Here is a 20433-nt window from a genome sequence, read left to right as displayed (position 1 = left end):
GGTGCCTGCATTTTATATATGAATATAACCAGAATACATCCAACTGCACGGCCCCGAGATTGAGCGTGCAACACTGTCAACCTCTGGATGACCAGTTTGCCATTGCACCACCTGAAATTGGTCACCATATGTGAATGCATTGAACATGTTAGAAGTGACCGTGCTTGAGGAAGAGAGCTGTTCTGGAAGTCTACTGTGAACAGGATTGCAGGTCTATTTCTGAATACCTTGTACACTGCAAATATATAGTTTTCTGCCTTTGAGCACTAGGATGAAAATGTGTTGCCCAAATTAACTGCCTTTGTGAAAATGTAAATTAATAAGAAATAAATGCTGCTATATTATCCCCCCCCTGTCCCTTCTGGGTGACTGTTGCTTTTGTAAAAAAAAAAAAATTTTTAAATGTCATAATGGATAGTGCTATACTGTCAGGCATATACCCCCACCCCCACCATGAGAATGTGTCATTTGCAAGTACACTAATTTCACAGTAAATTAATGAGTAAATTCATCCACCGTGTGGCGTCTTTAAGAAAAGAAAGAAAAATACATTTATAGTTTTGAAAGCTAAACAAATTTGCATAAGCCATTTAAGTATGCATCTTGAGTTATTAGTTTCCAATCAATTCAAATTTATGGTGCTGCTGGAATACTATAGTTAGTATAATCTCATCAAATGTAGGATGCTACACAACAAATTCAAATGTGGTTAATAAATGAAGCAAACTCAGAGGTTTCCATGAAATCTGAGAGTCTCATGATATTAATGTCAAGAAACTACAGTAATCACTATGCAAACAAGGTTTGTACGTAGCTGCACTACATGCTGTAGGCTCCCCCTGGACCTGTGCATACTGACAGTTTATTCCTCTGCACTGATGGCTCATGAAGTGAATGATGGGAGTCAAACATTAGCTGGATTGGAGTTCGGGGACCTACTTGACAAATTTCCAAGGACCCTCTGCCAAGTGAGGATTAGCTTCGTTCTCACATGAAATTATTTTTTTCAAGACACGATCTTATACAAGGATCTTGGAGGAACTTGAAAATTATATCTACATATCTCACCCTCGCACAAGTAGGTTTATTACAGAACAAAACCTGCAAATATGCACACATATGAGGAGTTATTAAATGGAGCTCAGGTGTGCTTTGTTCCTACCTTCCACTTTTGTTTTGGAGGACTACCAGGGCATCAGGGAACCCATCCAGGTTGTAGTCCCCAAGGTGAAGGGCTGGGGGTTGACTCGAGTTATCTGGCACAAAGCCCCAGACAGTTTCTTTCCGCTTGAAATCTGAGAGAACTGGTATCCACTGCAAAAACAAGTCCCCCAACAGTTAGTCATCAATCACAGTCATACCAGTGATACGTTACTGGAACCTTTAACAATCAAGAACAACAAGAATACAAAGAGAAAGGTAAACAAATGAGCCTGGTAGAGAAAAAACGTTGGTGTATATTTATCTTTCTCAAAGAAAACCGGAGATTATAACTCTTGAACAGTGTTCAGAAATCTGATATATACTAAATAAATACAGTAATAAAATCATGAATATTTAAAGTTGAATTTACATGAAAGAAACAAATTTTACATATTCTGTTAATCATAAATGACTTGGTTAAATTACCTGTCTGGAGTGGTTGTTATATGAGTTTAACCTAATTTCTTGTGGAATCTTTTATTTGCATTTCAGGTATTATTTATACTTTAACTGCATCACAAGTTACAGATCCCTTTGCCCACACAGTGTATACACCTACACATTCATACGGTACGTATGCCAATGTAATAGAATTTTGACAGCAGTAACAAGCTTAAAAAAAGAAAAAATGAAAGAAAGAAAGAAAGAAAGAAAGAAAGATGCAATCTCAAGCTAATAACAAATGATTGCCTATTTTCAAATGCTTTTATCTCATCCAAATCAGCAGACTAAGAGCAATGGTTCAGGCAACTGACATTAATAGCAATTTTTCTTTTTTTTCTTAGTGCGCTCTTAGAGCACTCCAATAATACTCAAACCTGATGGTCCAACAGTGGCTAGCTTTAAGAGCATAACAACATTAAGTGTTTCAAAAACGAGTTTCTTTGAAACTTTCAGCTGTAAAGTAAAAAAACAAAACAAAACAAAAAAAACATGACTTAAGTTTAATCCTAAATCTTCTCACCATGTAATAAATCATTCTCTTTCACCTGCAGGATCTTGAATAAAAACTAAGGCTGCAAAAATACTTGACAAACACTAAGTATTAGAGATGTGAAAAGGAACTTATACATCTCTAACTGGTAGCATTGGAATTTTTGCAACTCTGTAATGTTCAGTGTATGTTCCCAAATGATTTTTAGAATGAACAATGTGACTGAATAAAACAAAAGATACAGAAATCAGCCTACATTTCACTTACATACTACATTGAAAACAAAACTGTCACCTATAGGGGAGTTTTAGAATCAGATGTTGTGCATGTGCTCACAGCCTGCAGTCTCGTTTCGATGCAATTTTCTTTACACGTTAAGAGAATAATGAAAGTAGGCCCCCCACCTTAGCAGCATCATTTTTGCAGTTCGAAAACTGACTTACATGACATGTTTGTCCTATTACTGTTCTCCAGGTGCCTACAATGGGAAAAAAATGCTATTGCTTTCCATGTTGCAACAGAAAGGTTTTATTGTCCAAATATTCCTAAACAATTAATTTCAGCAAAATTGTTACCATGATGGCCGTAATGATCTCTCTGCTGTGACTCCTGTGAATTACTTACAATTAAAGAGAATGAAGTGTTACACAAAGAAAAGGGGAGACTATTATCAGCCCAAATTTTCACTTTTATAAACAGAGGTTTATGAGTAACATGTGTTATCAATCAGTGCATGTATTTGACATCAGATGGTCTACAGTTAGCATTAAACTTGGATTTGAGATACTTTGAGATGCCTCGTCCTGATCCCCGATAGGTATAATAAGGCACACCCAACAACCCACAGACCAGCCATCAATCCTTTTACTGTAAGTTGCTGTAGTTTTACAGATATAAAGGGAGGGGGGAAAAAAACCTTTTAAAAACGGCACTAAACGGGCAGTTTGTATTAATTACATGTGCAGTTTCTAGAGAGGCATAAGAGGGGATGCTAGAGGTTTAAACTATTCATGAATGTTAAACATACACCAGGTGCAGGGGAGAGACACCAGAGATACATTCACCACAACTGCCACTAATGGCTCCTAATACAACCAGTATGTCTCGGAAAAGAAAACCATAGCCTATTTCCAATTAGTTTGAAATCCATCATGAAAATCGTAATCCATGTTTTCTCCAAACCAGCTGTGCACACTACATGATATAGAGGTAACACACTATTGCCTATTCGTAGGCGGGGTAGTGGGCTTAGGTCACGTTAATGATGTGACGCCTCAGTGGCTAAATGCAAAATGAGCATCAGCAATTTGCTTAGAGGGTCCCAGGTTGAAATATCATTTCTTTACTCTTCATTTTCAAAAACAAAGAAAATAAAGAATAGTCATTGGCCAAGTAAAGCCGCCCCCCCGCTTCAAGATGCTAACAGAAATCCCAGACAGCATTTAGAAACATGACTAAAACACAGTTATTGGCTTCTCAATTCATAGTAAAAAGCCAAAGTGCAGAGCTTGTCTTATTCCCTTTGCTTAATTACTTTTGGTTTGACTCAGCAAATGTAAAGACACAAACTGCCATAACTAAGTACCACAAAATATCTGCATAATTTCAACCAATTGCATTTGGTTAAAATTGGTCGCTTTGCCCCAATAAATGCTTAAATATTATTTAAATCATCATTTTGTTTTATTTGGAAGCCAATTAAAGATACTTAACCACTTTAGCTTTTATCATGAAGAATATTTTTATCGTGAAGGTAGTTGCTTTTAATATCACGTTCAAGTTCTAATTTAGTGAAACATTACAGTTGTTTTCATAAATCATGCAAATAATGTGCTTTAATTCCCTAAGCGTACAAGCAGTAACTTGAACTGACTAAATGTAGGCAGAAGATTGTTGAGGTGACAGTAATTATTACTCTTCTACATTCAGATGGAGCATTAAAAGCGAGAGCGTAAAAAAAGAAACTAAAATCTACGTTTCATCTTTTTCTGAAGATAACACCGAACTTGGAGCTTTAATGCAATGGTGCCCAAGTAAGCTATCATTAAATGACTGTTAAGTGATGTTGCGATCCAGCTTAAGAGGCTGACCGCCTGCCATATGGGCGTAAAGCTTGGCCATGATTACTGCCATCCAGAGTGGATGGAAGTGCCAGAGATTGCGGCAGTGCAGCGACTGGCAGAGAGAAGCGAACAGAGAGTAAGACCCACAGAGGCTGCTGCCAGCCTATTTGCGGCCAGTAAACACAATGCTAGACATGGATGGACATAATAGTACACTGTCCCACAAAATCATTCTCATTCGGACACATCCAGAGAGGTGGAACAATTATTCCCCTGTTAACGTAATGCCGGGGGCAAACATGTTAATTTCAGTTATTTACAGTTTTTTTACTCAGGGAAGTCACCAATAAGACATCGGGTGGAAAGAAAAGAAATGGGAGAGAAACAAATGAGAAAGAAAGGAGTGAAGATGACAGGTGTGCATATACTTTAGTTTGGATGAATACATGTAGGCCTTGATCTAAAATGACAGACTGTGCTTTAGATAATGACATATTACTGAAACTGGCACTGCTTTATAAATCCAAATGATATTTATTTTCAATCCAAAATCTCCTTCTCCCTCATTTATTGAATTTTTAAAAAAGCTATAAGATGTGGTGGTTAGAATTGTGTACAAGTTTTCCTGACTGATTGGGTTACTAGATTTTCTGATTACATCTTCAATCTTTGCCCTGTAGTCTGCCAGCCGAATTAATTCACAGGTGAATTCTTTCCTCTTGAGTCCTTTGGTCCCTTCTGTGCTCAGTTCTGCTATGACATTCTCTCTCAGGACAGAGCAAGGCCTTTGCTGGCCGCCAGCCTTATCAGCACACCACTGTGCTGCTATAGGCCCTGAAGCAATCATTGTACTGTCTGTTGCTCCTTTCTGACGCTGATTAGAGGAAGTATGAGGAAAAGCATGGAGAATACAAACAGCTTCTACACAACACTGAAGAAAATGCAGACGTGTATTGTGCACTGGGTTAAAGAGTTTAATCTAAGCATTATCGTTATGTGACAGTTGTTGATGGAACTGGCAAAGAAAATTATTTAAAAAATAAAATAAAATAAAGTCTCATAAACAAAAGACACAAAAATGTTACGATTAAAAACCTGCACTTACTTGCGTGTACACATACAAGCACTTGAATATGAGATAAAAAGATGCTTAATGAAACAGGGGCCCAAAATGAAGCCTATCATATTAGTAATTTATTTAGCTGAGTGAAATCAAATGCAAGAAATACATTATCATTATGGTCTCTTATTACTTCATTTCCTAAATAGAAAGATAATTTGTGTCTCTCAAACATTACCTAATGACACAGACACGTAATGATCACATTGTGTGAACATATGGCAGAACAAAAGCAGATGATGAAAGACTTAATTGTGGTAAACTGGCAAATGAAGTCATAAAGCAAAAGTGGAAGTCATAAGTTAACTATTTTCCAAGCAAAAACACCAATTCATGGTGTTTGGACACGGCAAAAAGAGGCCGCATTTTCACTCTGTTTTGGTTTTATTGGCCAGCAGTACTGTGTAGGGAATCATGCAAGGCTCAGTGAGGATATTAAAGGTTTCTAGTCTACTTAAATAATTTTTATTTCAGAAGCTGGATGAACAGCCAACCTGACAGAGCAGCTTTTTGAATAAATCATGAAGCAGTTACTCCTTCCTTGTGGCTGCAGAAGTTTTGACATTTAATCACTAAATATAGCAGAGTATTTTAATAATGTCAAGTGTGTGTCTTTATAGATTAATCAGTGGCTCTACAGTGTCCAGTTAAACAGAGAGATACTAAGTCTAAATAACTTGAGCTCGGTTCAAATGTCGACATATTAACATTAAATTGAGTGTGAGACTTTGTGTGTGTGTCTGCATGCAAATGTGTTAAAGCACAAATCCAAATGACCAAGTTAATGGAGATAGAGACGATGATGGGATTTGTGTGTGAGAGGTAATCTGATACCTTTAATGGTAGTCAAGGGAAGGATCCCGCATACAAATGGCTTTTTTATGAAACAGTGAGAAAACACCATGTTAAGACAGCTTATTATGGTGTTGTGCATGCACACACATGCACATTTACATGCAAAATGTGCATGTATGCAGAAAAGAATAAGAACTAGGAAGGGCACAAACACAGACCCAGACGCAAATTCGCTCTCCTGGCTTTGCTGATGACTAAAGTGAAAAAGCCGCGGCATGCTTGCAGACTCCCATTGATTCAACTTGGCGGAGAGAGCTCCCGCTTCATTAGGCCAAGAAATTAAAATGTGGGCGGCCTGCAGTGGAGGAGGGAGGTGGTGCGGGTTTATGGGGTGATGTGGGGAGGTGCAGTAATACTGACAGACAACAAGGCTGTCCAAGACAAGAAAAAAAAAAGGAAACAAAAATCACAAAACAAAAAAAAGTGTAGTAAAGCAGTGACTTTTATGCAGCTACTGATATAGTGACTATAATGCTCAGCACACTAGAACTAGCATTAAAAGACGGCGTGGGACTGAACAGTACAGAAAATGGCTTTGATTATGAGTCTACATGTATGTTATAGCAGTGTTCTAGTAAATGACTCTGTTTAATTTATTAGCACAGAATGGTATTTTGAAAGAAAGCAATAATGTCTATTTTTGGACATTTTAAATAAAAGTTTGGTTTTCCTAGAAACCATAACATCAAAGAAAATACAACAGATGCTATATACAGAACATCCTGTAGTCTTAGATTAGTTACGCATTACAGCTAGAGAGGTTTTCTACTACCAAAGTGTAGCGGAAATCAGAAAGGGACACTATTTCTGTAGATGACATCTACATTGCCTGCCTATACAGTAGAACACCTTACACTGATACATCCCTTTTCAGTTTTTAAGGTTTTCTACCCCTTTTTTCTTGTCCGGAAAAAGGCAGTCAGAGTCAGAGCCAGAAACAGAGTGAGACCATATGTCTTTGTGTCAGCTGAGCAGGGTGGGGACCCTGGTACCTGCTGTCAGTGTCACCTCTTTGACCACTAACTGACCGGCTGACTGGGAAGACTGGAAGGAGGCTGTCTGACTCACACTGGCATTCCTTGCAATGTCTGGGCAGCAACAGTAGGCAGCTGGCTTGGCTTTTATGGTGGCGCTTTGTATGTTTTGGGTGTGTTGAAATGTGCTGACAGAATCCACAAAACACCATCAGTCACAACACTAATAGCACTGACAGGTGAAGTCACATTGCTGTAACAGCGTGAGGCATATACTGTCATTGTTGTAGCAACATTGTTAGTACAATGCTCTGATGGGAAACTTTAGATTCTGACTTTCATCAGGAATGTTCCTTCAACACATATCTCCCACCTAACCACCATCTGGCATGTAATACTCTTCAGATCACATCACAATCAAATTGCTCATCCATGTAGATACAGTAGAACAAACTCAATCTAGAAAGTGCAACCCTGAAACCACAGGATACACCAGAAGTCCAATGTGCATTCCTCAGTGGGTTACAACTGTTTTTTGGTATGAAGGAGACCTCTATTATGCAAGTGTATTTAGAATTAGCTGACTTGTTTCAAAGCGAAAGAAGTTTGCTGATGGATTAAAAACAATAAAGTACAAGATGAAAACAATTTAAGCTTTGTACAGGACAAATAAAGTATGACAACACTATTGCATGAGCATTACTTTGTGCAAGTGGGATGTCTTTCTATTTGTCGTCACTTTAACATTGAACATTGAACAAAACCATTACAAACATCTTTGATTAGCATACTCCCCACAACTAATCAATTTTCAAATGTTTCTTTCGCCACAGAGTCAGGGGATGTGGCCTGTGGCCTTGACAGCTGCTACTTGAGGTCAGACACTCATTAATGCTCAGTGAAGAGTTTAAATGAATGCTGTGCTCAGTGCCTATGTACCACCAAGGGTCTTTCACAACAGTGTTACAATTCTGTGTTTATTTGCAGTGACGCTATATACAGTCTATGTGACAACTTATTATAGAAGACTATTTATAGTTTTGCAAAAAAACTCAAAATAAACATCAGAGACAGGTATTGGTAATAATTATTTCTTCATGGAATTGTTTAAATTGTACTGCATACCCATTTATTCAATTATTATCTGCACTTTTTCGAGCATACTAAAGGAAGCCAGTATGACCCCTTAGACCTCTATAAAATCTCTCACTTTTAAAGAAAAACATAGCCCATGTTGTGTGACTTTAGACATTAAAAAACACCATAATTTAAAAAAGAATCTCTTAAGTACAAGAATGTCAATAACAGTCACTGTAAAACATCTGTTATTTTTGAAACGATTGTTCATCTAACTTAATATTATGATTACAAAAATCAATCTGTAAAGCAATTTCATCAATGCTTAAGCTATTTAGAACCAACCCTACACTATATGTCAACTCTGCCATTCATATTTTTTACTTTACTCAACTGGAAATGAGGCATGGTATTAAATGCTTACAGAAGCAGTACCACTGCCTAGGAAGTGCTCCCTCATGGATCGTGTGCAGATTTCCTCTGACATTCAGGAGGCTGTTCTGTCATTTTGTTGTTTGGTTTGTGTTACTACAATTCGTTTGATAGGTGTGGTACAAAATGAACCAGTTCTCTTTAGTAATAACCTATTGTGTTAAAGAATTTGATAGGATTAAAGAGGGAAGGTCCAAAGTGAAATAGATGCAGTCAGTATGTGTGTCTGTAAAGACAGGGAATGAAGCAAAGAGAGTGTTGGAAGCCCCCTACGGTTTCTTTCAATATGGTAAACTAAATGCCTGGAGCTGCTGCAGAGGTAGAGACAGAGCTGTGGTGGAGACTGCAGGAAGGAACACAAAAACTGCTGTTTGGAGATGAACTGTTGATACACACTAGTTTTACTCAGTGGGTTTCATCCCATCTCCTCTTTGCCAGTGTACATATCACTCATTTTCTCCATCATTATCGCCCCCTCCAGTGTCTCACTAAATGGGCCGTGTCCCCTCAAGGTGACAATAACAGGACAACAAAAATCTCTCTTTTACACGTTCTCTTTTTCTTTCAGCTCGCTTTTCTTTACTTTATCTTTCCCACATAACCACAAAACCAACTCTTTTCTTTGATTTCCTTCTATGTTAATCCCTCCTGTAACGTTTTACGAATCCTTTTCCTTATTTCTAAACTTTTCTTCCTTCATCTCTTCAACCATTTTCCCAGGAGAGGCATCTGCTGACTGTGTGCTTAAAATGGCTGGGAAGCCACTCTAAAGGAGCAACCAGCCACACACATAATGTAGGATCAGGCATAATTATAGCTGGCAGAGCATTTGCACAGCAAATAATGATGAACTGATAAAAATCAACAGAGTCGTGTAGATAAAAATACAAAATGTGTGTTGGCCTCTGTTAAAATAAGATATTATGTAGACTGCACATTACTACAGTTCCTTGAAAGCATACAGTTGCAAAGGTTTGGGCACCCATGGGCAAATTCTATATTTACTTAATCTGGAAAGTAAAAAGGATCAAGTACAACCCCTGAAGTGAATGCATATTAAATATCAAGGTTTTCTTCATATGTTAATGCACTGTTCCCTTGTAGTAGATTATTTTTTTAAACAAATGGTAACTATTAATACCCGTCTGCAGTACTTTTGCCCAAAGTAATTCAAAAATGTTGTCAAGATGTTGCTATGTATACTTCATATGTTGATGTATCTGATGAGGTTGATCAGATTTCCTTCTGATTACTTTTCTTTATTTGCACATTATTGTTGTGCAGTAAAACAGTGCAATCATAGCAAGGTATTGCTTTCCTGTTTTGCTGTCCTTTCACATCTTGTTTTGACTTCAGCAGCTCCCCTTAACTACCATTTTATTTTGACATGGCACAATTCCGAATTTTAAGTATCTTTTTATAGTCTTCCAATGCAATGTTGGCTTTGTAGGCATCAGATACCCATGAGATACAGTTACTTTGTGTTCCAGCTGTGACATACTGCCATAGAAGTGCACGGCAACTCTAAACAACGCTTGTGATTCCATGGAGTTCGCCACAGACTTTCAGAAGGATCCCAGAAACAGCTCCTCTGTGCTATGACAAAACCTATGTACCCAATCTATTTTTGAGCAGAGTAAGACAGCAGGAAGTCAGTAACATAAGTTTCATAGAGCATCCAGTCGATCTTCGAAATAAAACACCCTGGCCAGGTCCTGTTTGCTACACAAGACTTGTTGTGGTTGGTGGTTGTGGTTGTGTTTCATAGAGATGTCCGAGTTGCTTACTGGTGATACCAGGAGAGTTCTGATGTTAGTTAAATCAGCAGCCTTTTACACAATTTTGGAATATTAATTATATTGATGTTTCAGGAAAGACTCATTTTACAATCTGCTTACTGTAGGGAGTGTATTTGTTTCTTTCGCCTTTAAAACTCAACAAAAAAAGTAATTTCTCAGTGTTAATTAAACGTTTACTTATATGTATGAAAGCTTAAAGATATACTCGTTTTCCTGTCACTCCACTAAACCACTGCCACTCAAAGGAAGAATCCTTTGCCTGTCTCTTTTTTGACAGTGATTACTGTCTCTCAAGCAAATAGCAACACAGAAAACAACATGTGTTCACTTCATCCATCAGTGCAGATAAGTCCTTCTCACGCTACCTTCCCTCCTCTTTCTTCAACACTCCTTCTTTCACTTCCTCCTTCAATCTCCCCCCCCTTGTGGCTGACAGGCAAACAAAAGAAGTCCATGTCCACAGGGAATGCGCATCAGTGTGTATCTGCATGTGTGTCTTTTGTGTGCGCATGTGTTTGTGGGGGTGGACACGCAAATAAGCCTGTAATATTTCTATTTTGGACTGGAAATGAAAGTGGAAGCTTGTTCTCTGGTGGCACAGGAAGGAAGAAAAAGGAGTGAGGCCTCATGCCAAATGGTAGGATGCAACTGAAAAGAATAATTCAAGATGGTACGTAGGTGGTGTTGTGTGTTCATATGAGTGCAAAAACATGTCTGTGCACATATAATAATTTCTGCATGGGTACATTTAATTGGATGGGACAGCATGTTTATGTGCATATCTTTTACTTCGATCTTGTATGGCTCCATAAACACAGTGACATGCAGTCCTTATGTCTTTCTAAGCAAGAGAGCCTCCTGCAGAGAGCCACGTGGGTAATGCATTCCTGAAATAGACTACCATTGTACGGGTAAACACTGCTCTACTTTGCAGCGGAGTGATTGGTGAGGTGAACTTCACTCAGCGTTGCTCATATGTAAAAACACTTCAAATAATCTTCTTAAAAGCAACCTCTTCGGGTTATTACCTTAAGTAGTGTTACACAGATATTCAAGATGTCAGGGGGGTTAGAGTGAATTTTAGTTTCACTCTAGATGACAATTAAGTGATTATCTAACAGTTACATTTTTAATTAATTAACTAACTGGTTGCTTGAGTAATATTTTCCAGTTAAATGGTATCAGAAATATAAATCACTTTAAAACTACAGAGTACTATTTTTTTTTAATGTTATGCATTCAACAAAGTTAATGCTTATTTTCTCTAGTTTAATAAATTACTTTTGATTTTCTTTAAATTTCACTTGAGGTCATATACAATATTTGCAAATGTTTTGGGCACCTCATAAATATATATATATTTTTAAATCAATCATGCAGTATCATCATGGTGGGGTCGGATCTGCCCCCCCAATTCATTTTGGAACAATTTTTTTAATGACATCAAAATTGTACTCATGAAAGATAAGCTGCAAGAACAAATTGAAAGTGTCTAAATCCACAGAAGAAAGATGGTAGGCTATCCGGCATGTGCTGGCTGGGCAATAAAATCTTAAAATTGCAAAAATTATATTTCTGGTGATATATAAAAAAAACAAAAAAATTTAGTTTAACATTTTTAGGACTAAGTAAATTAGCGCCTTTAATCATCCCACTTTTTTTATGTGTTATCAGTGAGCAGCAGTCACTGATAACACACAAAAGATTATCTATCAAAACAAGGGATCAGCAGCATTATATTGGATTAGCATTAACCCAGAATTATATCCAGTTAAATGTGAGCACCATAGTAGCCTAGGAAAATTTACCCTCCTAAGACCTGGCGTCCACATATGTGGACATCACATTTTGGGTTATTTAGACTAAAATACTCAACTTTGCTTTACATGGGCCTGATATCCACTTACGAGGACATTATACTGCTTCTGTTCTATCAAACTTTTAAACAAATATCCTCATATGTGGCTCTTATTTTTCTTAAAAACAAAGATAAGGTAAAAAAAAAAAATCTGGTAATTCTTTGTTTTTACATTCATCGGGCCCCAATATGCCCAAATATCAAAGAGAAATTAAAAATGCATGTCGTGAAAGAATTCGGGTCTTAGGAGGTTAAGTACCATAAGTGCTTAACACTTACCAATACCAATCACTAAAGAAAATCACCCAGTAAAGCTGCAGAATATTGTGGCATAATAACACTAAAAAATATATTTTTATCCCAGGATGTTACCTAGGATCGACCTTTCTAACCCGCCCCAAGGACTCTAACTAGGAGTTCTCCAGTGATGCTTGGTTGAGTCCTGTTTACTCTTGGGCTGCACACTGGCAGCCGCTAGCAACTCCTTCGCATGTGCTACCATAGCCTGGTTATGCTCAGTGTGTTTTCGCCTTAAGTGGAAAACAAGTTTGTCGTTTCCACCTGTAGTGGGAACATCTTTCTTTCATATTTTGCAAAGTATTGTGCTTTGTTGGAGGTTGTTGAAGTAACTCGCTTTTTAGGTACTAAATCGTCATTGAAGACTTCTTGCAGCTCTTGATCTTAGACTTGCCTGTGCTAGTCATGCTGCTTGCACTTAGGGATGTAAATGCATGGCAAAATATTGCTATATGACATTTTTATATCTGGTATTATCATGGGCAACATGATATAGCACAATTATACAATGAGAAACCTCGTAACCAACCCTTTAAAGTACCCTAAGAAGCCTGTGCATAAATTTACTTTAGAGAGTTGGTGCCATTGTAAAGGACAGACAGTTTGTAAAAATATACATATTACTGCATTACTGCAAGTATTGTGTCATACCACCTTCACTGTATTATCACATTTCCTGAAAAGACACTGTTCAAACATTCTGTAAAGGTAGTTGTTGTATATCTGTCACTTTTTAAATGTCTCTCTAAAAGGTTGTTCCATACATCTAAGTTGTTGTTATGGCTAAATGTTTTGTCAGATCTCCACGTCTGAACAGTACGTGTCTTTGTCTGCTTGCATTTACATTTTCAGTGTGAAATGAGAGTGAGGAAAAAGATAATAACATACCAAACAAGATATGCTACAGTTTAGAGTATACTAAAACACACAACAGGCAAAACTGTTTTTTGTTGAGCTACTCACTATACTAACAGTAAAAGTCATTTACATAGAAATGACAACAATCCTTTTCATCCACATGAGATCCAATCTATCTTTATTTTGGGAGTGTAATAAAATTCAAATTTAGAAAAGAGGACAGTCAAGCAAAGAAGTGAGGAAAACAAATGTAACAAACATTTGTAGTAACAAAGAATGAAGAGTTTAACAAGGATAAAAGCAAACTAATACATTTGAATGACTTCAAACGCATCAAAATATGGTCAGGTGCATACCTTTGAGTCTCTTGAGCCTGACTTGGCTAGGTAGATGGTACTTCTTTGACAGCTTTTATCCAAACATGCAGGAAGGAGATGGTCCTGGTAGCCATCGCCATCTGCCAGAAACATACACAAAACGTTAAATCACAAAGCAACAAATTCTGATTGAACACAGGGTTATTGTGATGCTTTACTTTCTAAAGCTGTGCTATTTTCATATTTTTATTCCATTACAATGTCTCGCTTTTTTTTCTCATGTAGAAGATGGATCACAGGAGCACCTGCTTGTTTTTCACAAGCAAACACAAATCTAAGCAGCACTTGTCTCTTTGATGCCTTTTAACAATGTCAGTAGAGTTGAGTATCATTTTCTCAACTGATTTTCATTGCTATTAATTATTCTAATCATGATGCCATGCAGGGTTCTGATGTACAAACAAGGACAGAGCCTCCAAAATCTAAACAACAGTTTTTCAAAGCACAAAACACTTGAGTGCACCAGGTATGGCTTTGCCGCACAAACTAAGTTAAAATAGCCCAAAAAAAACCCCGTATTAAACCATGCTGACTGAATCTTAAATGTTTCAACACATTTGCATCAGCAAGGATAGACAAAACTATGGGCACTAATAGAACTTCTTATAATGTTTTTGTTGCTTTTGTTATAAGTCGTCTGTCATTTGTTGAGTAACATGAGACTTTTACAGAAAAATCTGTTAGCAACAAATACTGAGAGGATTTCATTGACTGATGACACCATGGCCATTATCAGCTGCGCTTTTAAATTTGATTCTTCATCAGTTCTCTCATTGATTCTTGATCAATTTACTATGTGAAAAAAAAGGCCAAAGTGCCAAAGCAGCTTTTTGGCGTCAATGAAAACAGCATAGAAGATGACTAGCAAAAAGCCTCCACATGACTCAGGTGTGAAATGACTCGAATAAGTTTGATTTCATTGCTGCTCAATGCAGCATCTATCAAGGGAAATGGTAAGCTTGTATGTATTGAATTTTGATGAACTGGAAAATATCCTGTTCCTCAAATTCTAATATGAGTTTGTAAAAAAATGACACAGAATTGTGTTATTGTCCAGTTCCTTACAAATATTGAAGTAAAGTCACATTCCTTTGACTTGCACGAGTTTAGGACCTTTTCTCCTATTGCGGATATTTTGACTTGCCAAAGCACAGGGATCACAGGTGCGCTCAATAAAAATAATCAGCACTGAATTCCAATTGAGTATTAAATCTTCAGAGCCTTGCAATGATACAGGCATGCTTGCTGAATTATTAAGAGGAGATTTAGTAAATTATGTGAAGCCATCATCACCTTCGCTACTTACACCTGTGTTCTTCTTGTTGTAACAAGAAATCTTCCATAACTAAACAATTTACTTTGGCTTAAAAGCACACATCAAAACACTAGAAAGACACAAATAACAAAAGGTTTGAATATCAAGTAAATGGTTTGTTGCACAGCTTCTAACATTTTGCTGGGCCAGTTCATAAAAACACACCACTTGCTCTGTGTTCATGGGTTGGCATGTATTGACACCAGACATAAAGTGGTGAAACTGCTTCCAGCCTTCTCATCGCATGGTTTATCTGAATTTGTTTCAACAGGACAGAGCAACACTCCCAGACAGATGCTGTGCCATGTGGAAGGAGAAAACTGAATGACATTGATGATGAATGACAGTACAAAGCAGGGGAGGAGAAGAAGCTGAACATGTCTGTCAGGGGCAACTGAGCGAGTGACAGAGAGGGGGGAAAAGTGAGTCAGATAATTAGATGCACTACAAAACAGAACAAGTCTAAAGGTCATTAAAGCCAAGTTTTCTTTAAATAATGCACAAAATATCAAAACATTTCCTGCTGTGATGCAAACACACACTCAATTTTATTTATATAGCGCCAAACCACAACAGCAGTTGTATCAAAGTGCTTTAAATTGTGAATAGTAAAGGTAGATGTATTTATTTCTTATAATTTTTAATACTGGTGGCTGATAAAATTTCAACAAAATAAACATTAAAAAAGGTGGGGTTTTTTACACTTTTAAAATATAGCTTATTTCCAGATTTTATAGGCTTAAAATTGGCTTCTGAGTAGGCAATGATACATTTCTTTTCTTTTATGTCTTATTTAAACTTTAATATTCATGAAATATTACAGTTTCAGACTACCAGAGGCTTAAGTATCATCATCTTTTGCAGCCTTGGTGAGAATGTTTGCTTATGTTTACTTCTCCCATCGCAGCCAACACACTCAGGACCTTCTGTTGACGTAAGACCGTGGTACCATGTGACAGAGAGATACAGGAAAGTATTCTTTAATGCATAATCCCAGTTCCATGCAGTCTCTGGAGAAGATGTGGAGTTGGAGAGGTGTAGGCATTTGAAAGACGGGCAGGTCCTATCACATAGAATGAATTGTAGGAGGCCAGTATTTTGGGAACGTGACTGCTATTTATTAATAAATGTCGGTATATGCTAGTCATTACTGCATCCCCAAATGTTGGAGAACACAATTCCAGCAACTCTAGCTCAGTTAGCACACAACCAAGCAGAAGCTGCAAATATTGACATAAAAATAATACAATGTATTATTAGGTGGAAAGCAAAAACATGGTTTTAGGTGTGGGCAATGCTTCTGATTTATGTCATCACTGTGGGTGTAATAGAAACAAAGTGAAATGCAGAAAATGAACGCATTTGGACATTTCTGCAGTGTGGGATGTCGAGAGGCTGTAGGGAAAGAAACAGGAAAAAAAAGAGGCTGTGAGAGAAAATGAGTGCAAATTTAGTCCTACAGAGGATGTCACTCGCCACTCTGCCTCTGATGCTTACTGTCAGTTCTGCTATACACACAAACACACCCCAACATTAGCTCCCTCTGTCCCACCTGCCCTCTCCTCATTGAATACCTTCTTTCATCTATCTACCCATCTGTCTCTTTTATTTATGTTATGCTCTCCTTCACCCGTCCCCTCTTGCCCTCCTCTTCTTCTAGCTCACATGATATTCCTTCCTCAGTCTCAAAAGTTTCTTTTCCTCAGTCTGTCTTTCCTCTTTATTCAACCTCATTCTCTCCCTCACTCTTCCCTACCTACCTCCCTCCCTCCCGCTTTTCAGCTCCCGCTACCACTGATGATGCATGTTGTGATGTAGATTGGATGAGAGAGTCGCAGAGGGAGGAAACTGCAGGTATGGATTGAAATGGAGAAGGCAGTGAGGAGAGGGGAAGTCTGGAAAGGGTTGGTCAGAGAAGGAGGCGAAACAGAGCTAAATAGCTAGAGAGAAAGAGAAAAAGGAGAGGATATACAAAGACTCATGGTATCCACTGTGACCTGATAGGATTCATAGCACACACACACAAAACAGCAGCAATAACTATGCAAATCATAATATGCATCTGCACAATAATTCAACAAGAGTCCTTGACTCATTGTCCTGTGTATATGTTTGGCAAGTATCTGCATGCTATGCTGTATATGCTAGGAGTCTATAGGAAAATGGCCCTAGGCTTCCTTGCTTTATGACCTCAACAAATTTTTGGGCTCAATCACTAGTCATAAAGCACAGGTGTCGAACTCCAGGCCTCAAGGGCCGGTGTCCTGCAGGTTTTAGATGTGTCCTTGATCCAACACAGCTGATTAAAATGTCTAAATGACCTCCCCAACATGTCTTGAAGTTCTCCAGATGCCTGGTAATGAACTAATCATTTGATTCAGGTGTGTTGACCCAGGGTAATATCTAAAACCTGCAGGACACCGGCCCTTGAGGCCTGGAGTTCGACACCTCTGTCATAAAGAATACCGAATTCAATTCCCTCATTAGGTTAGAAAGGTAGACGAACCAGAGTATATTAGATTAGGTATTGGATGACTGGATAACAGCTTGTGACTAACAAGTTATCAGTCAATGAGAAGCAGTGTCAGTTTCAGTGTGATTCCCCTGCATTCATGATGGATGGCTTTAAAATCTAAGACACAAATAGCATAAGTGCCCAGCTTGAGGCATCGGGATTTCAGTCTTTGATCATGACACTGTAAGCACATGCACGCATCGTGATAAAACAGGGCCATATAAGATGAAAATTATATCTGACAGGTCTATAGAGATCTCCCAAACAAGATAAATGTAAACTGTGACTTATCTTTTCTTATTATTGTGTGATTCACTTTGACTGAGGGATAATCACGCTGTAAGCTTTGAAGCTATTGTTTTGATATTTTAGTTGCTTTAGGGAACTGATGCCAAATGTTGCCAACTGGCATCTTGACTGGCTAATACCAGTCCCTGTCTGCCATTTACCCATGGATCTATATACAATCATCATTAAACCCATTGAAAATAGTGAGGGAGAAAACAAAACAGAACAAAACACATCTTCAGGAGGTTCTTAAGCTACCTGTGTTTGTTTTATTATTATTTTAATAAATCAGCACTGCTACTTTTTACCTCATGACTCATGTAGTAAGTCTGTGTTATGTCTATTACTGTGGATATAAGGGGAGAAAACTAACTAAACTCCTATACAGAAAGCACATACACAACACTAAGAACATGTGCAACACAATCTAAAATTAATTCAAAAATTAAGTGCTAATTAGTGTGTAGATTGTTGTGGGTGAGTTCTTCTAATTGAGAGTGCCACTTTTTCATAATTACTGTGCAGCAGACACTGGAATAAGAAAGAAGAACTCTTGGGCTTCTACCTTCAATGAAGGACACTTTTGTGAGATATACTTTGTAATTTGCATCAAATTGCATATTAAAATGTGCAAATGAATATCTGAACTTGGAAACCGTAAACCCAGGAGAATAAATCTTTTGCATTTGCATTGGAATATCTCTAAATGCAAGGGATGTCACTAAATGGTGCCTGATTAGGAGATTTCATTTTTCCAATTGCCACATTTTCACTTCATTAACATGGTCTGGAGGGATGTCTTTCACATAAACATAGATGCATAATGTTAAGTAATATTGCTTATACAACCCACTCTGATCCTGACTAGCCCAGCAGCACTTCACTACCTCTGTTTTACAGGTATATCCACTTCTCCTGGAGTCTGAGACAAAAGGAAAGTGATGGAGAATTTGAGACTGAAAAAGCAAAGCGAGTGCGATGGCAGAGTAGACTGGCTGAAAACAAGACAAGACTGCCAGTAAAAGAAAGAAAAAACACACAGACACAAAAAGGGGGGGGGGGAGGAGACTGTGAAAGGTATGCAGTGGTTGAAGAGAGAATGAGGCAGAAAAGAGGGAGCAGGCCAGAGGTTGGATGTAGCACAATATAATAAGATGAGTGGAGAAGAAAATGCCTGGGGGGAGAGCGGAGAGAAATAGGCTGTTAACATACCGACTTACCTGCACGCACACACACACACACACGTTGTTGAGCACACGCATGCACACACAGCATGATGACAGCTTTTCCAATTTTAAATATCACTTCCAAACACATTCCCGTCTCGCTGTCTGAAATATCTCCTATCCTAGTGAGCTGCTGGTCGCTGAGCCGCCTCCCTACATCCTACCTGCGCTGACGCGAGCTGACACACTCGGTTGTGGGACTTCGTTGTGCTTTACCTAATGATGAATTATGCATTGGCCGCTGTCACTTTGAAAAATGCAATTACCTCAGTGATAAGGCAGATGGGCCTGTTTTGTCTGGCATATGCTGTGCATCTATTAAGAGTGTACTGCTGGAAAATGAACTGCAAGCACACAAACATGGATGTGTGAACAGATTCCCGTACGCTTTCATGAACAATCGCATACACATGCACATAAACAAGTGCACGCACGCTTCAAGTTTAGCCAATGTATGCTGTCTGGGCATGCTGCTCAGACACTTGGATTCAAATTTTTCGCTCCTGTTTGGTATTTACAAGTGTGCATCATTTTGCCCGTGTGAGTTGAGTGGTTGAAGGCAGTGCCGTTTCTGATGGGACAAAGACGTATTATTTGGTTCCAGTTTCTTTCACTTTTAAATTACTGACACACGTATTTTCACAAGACTATTACTTAACCTTAAATCTCTGCCCACACCCAGAGGTGATGGTGTAGGCCAGAAAGGTTCCAGTCAATAAAGCGAAGATTTGTGACTTTTGAAAGTAAAAAAATGTGTTCTGGTCAGAAGCCAAACTCTAAAGCAAGGGAAAGAACCTTAAGCACAAAGCTGAGTTCTGCTAGAGTGAGCTGAAGAAAATAAACTTTAAATCAAATTAAAGAGCCAAAATTGGGGCATTTCTAAAGAAATCTCAGACTCAGATTTTTTGGATGCATGTACTATAGATAAGGGAAAATGACTGGAATGTGCAAAGAGGGAAATTATGAGCCATTTTATTTTTTTCCTTATGCATTTTCAGTCACAGCGGACACTTAACCCTTCGGTGATGATCCTTTGGTGACGAGACACTAGAATAATTTGCCATTTGAGAACAGGTTACCACATGACAAAGATGCAGTAAAGCACGTACTCACCAGTAACAGAACTTTCCAGCCACCAAACACAATGCAGTAATGATAAGAATCAATTGTCTTTTCATTTTTTTATTACTGTTGCTATTGTTATGATAAAATATTTAATATTTTTAATAAAAAAAGAAATTT

General features: G+C 38.0%; 1 protein-coding gene across 1 annotated transcript in view; it reads right to left on the bottom strand.

Annotated features, from left to right (window-relative positions):
• itfg1 (integrin alpha FG-GAP repeat containing 1) overlaps window positions 1-20433 on the bottom strand; it is a 146885-nt gene that overhangs the window by 85165 nt on the left and 41287 nt on the right. Inside the window, exons 9-10 of the mRNA XM_005913089.3 lie at window positions 13827-13927; window positions 1163-1314 (exon numbers count right to left, since the gene is read on the bottom strand). Of these exons, the coding sequence (XP_005913151.1) occupies window positions 1163-1314; window positions 13827-13927 (253 nt within the window). The remainder of the gene's footprint in view (window positions 1-1162; window positions 1315-13826; window positions 13928-20433) is intronic.

Source organism: Haplochromis burtoni, unplaced genomic scaffold (genome assembly GCF_018398535.1).
Source record: "Haplochromis burtoni strain Fernald_Lab_line unplaced genomic scaffold, NCSU_Asbu1 Contig_2, whole genome shotgun sequence".
In the NCBI taxonomy this organism is placed as follows: domain Eukaryota; kingdom Metazoa; phylum Chordata; class Actinopteri; order Cichliformes; family Cichlidae; genus Haplochromis; species Haplochromis burtoni.
The sequence above is the reverse complement of the archived record's forward strand: the minus strand, read 5'-3'. Positions and strand labels throughout refer to the sequence as shown.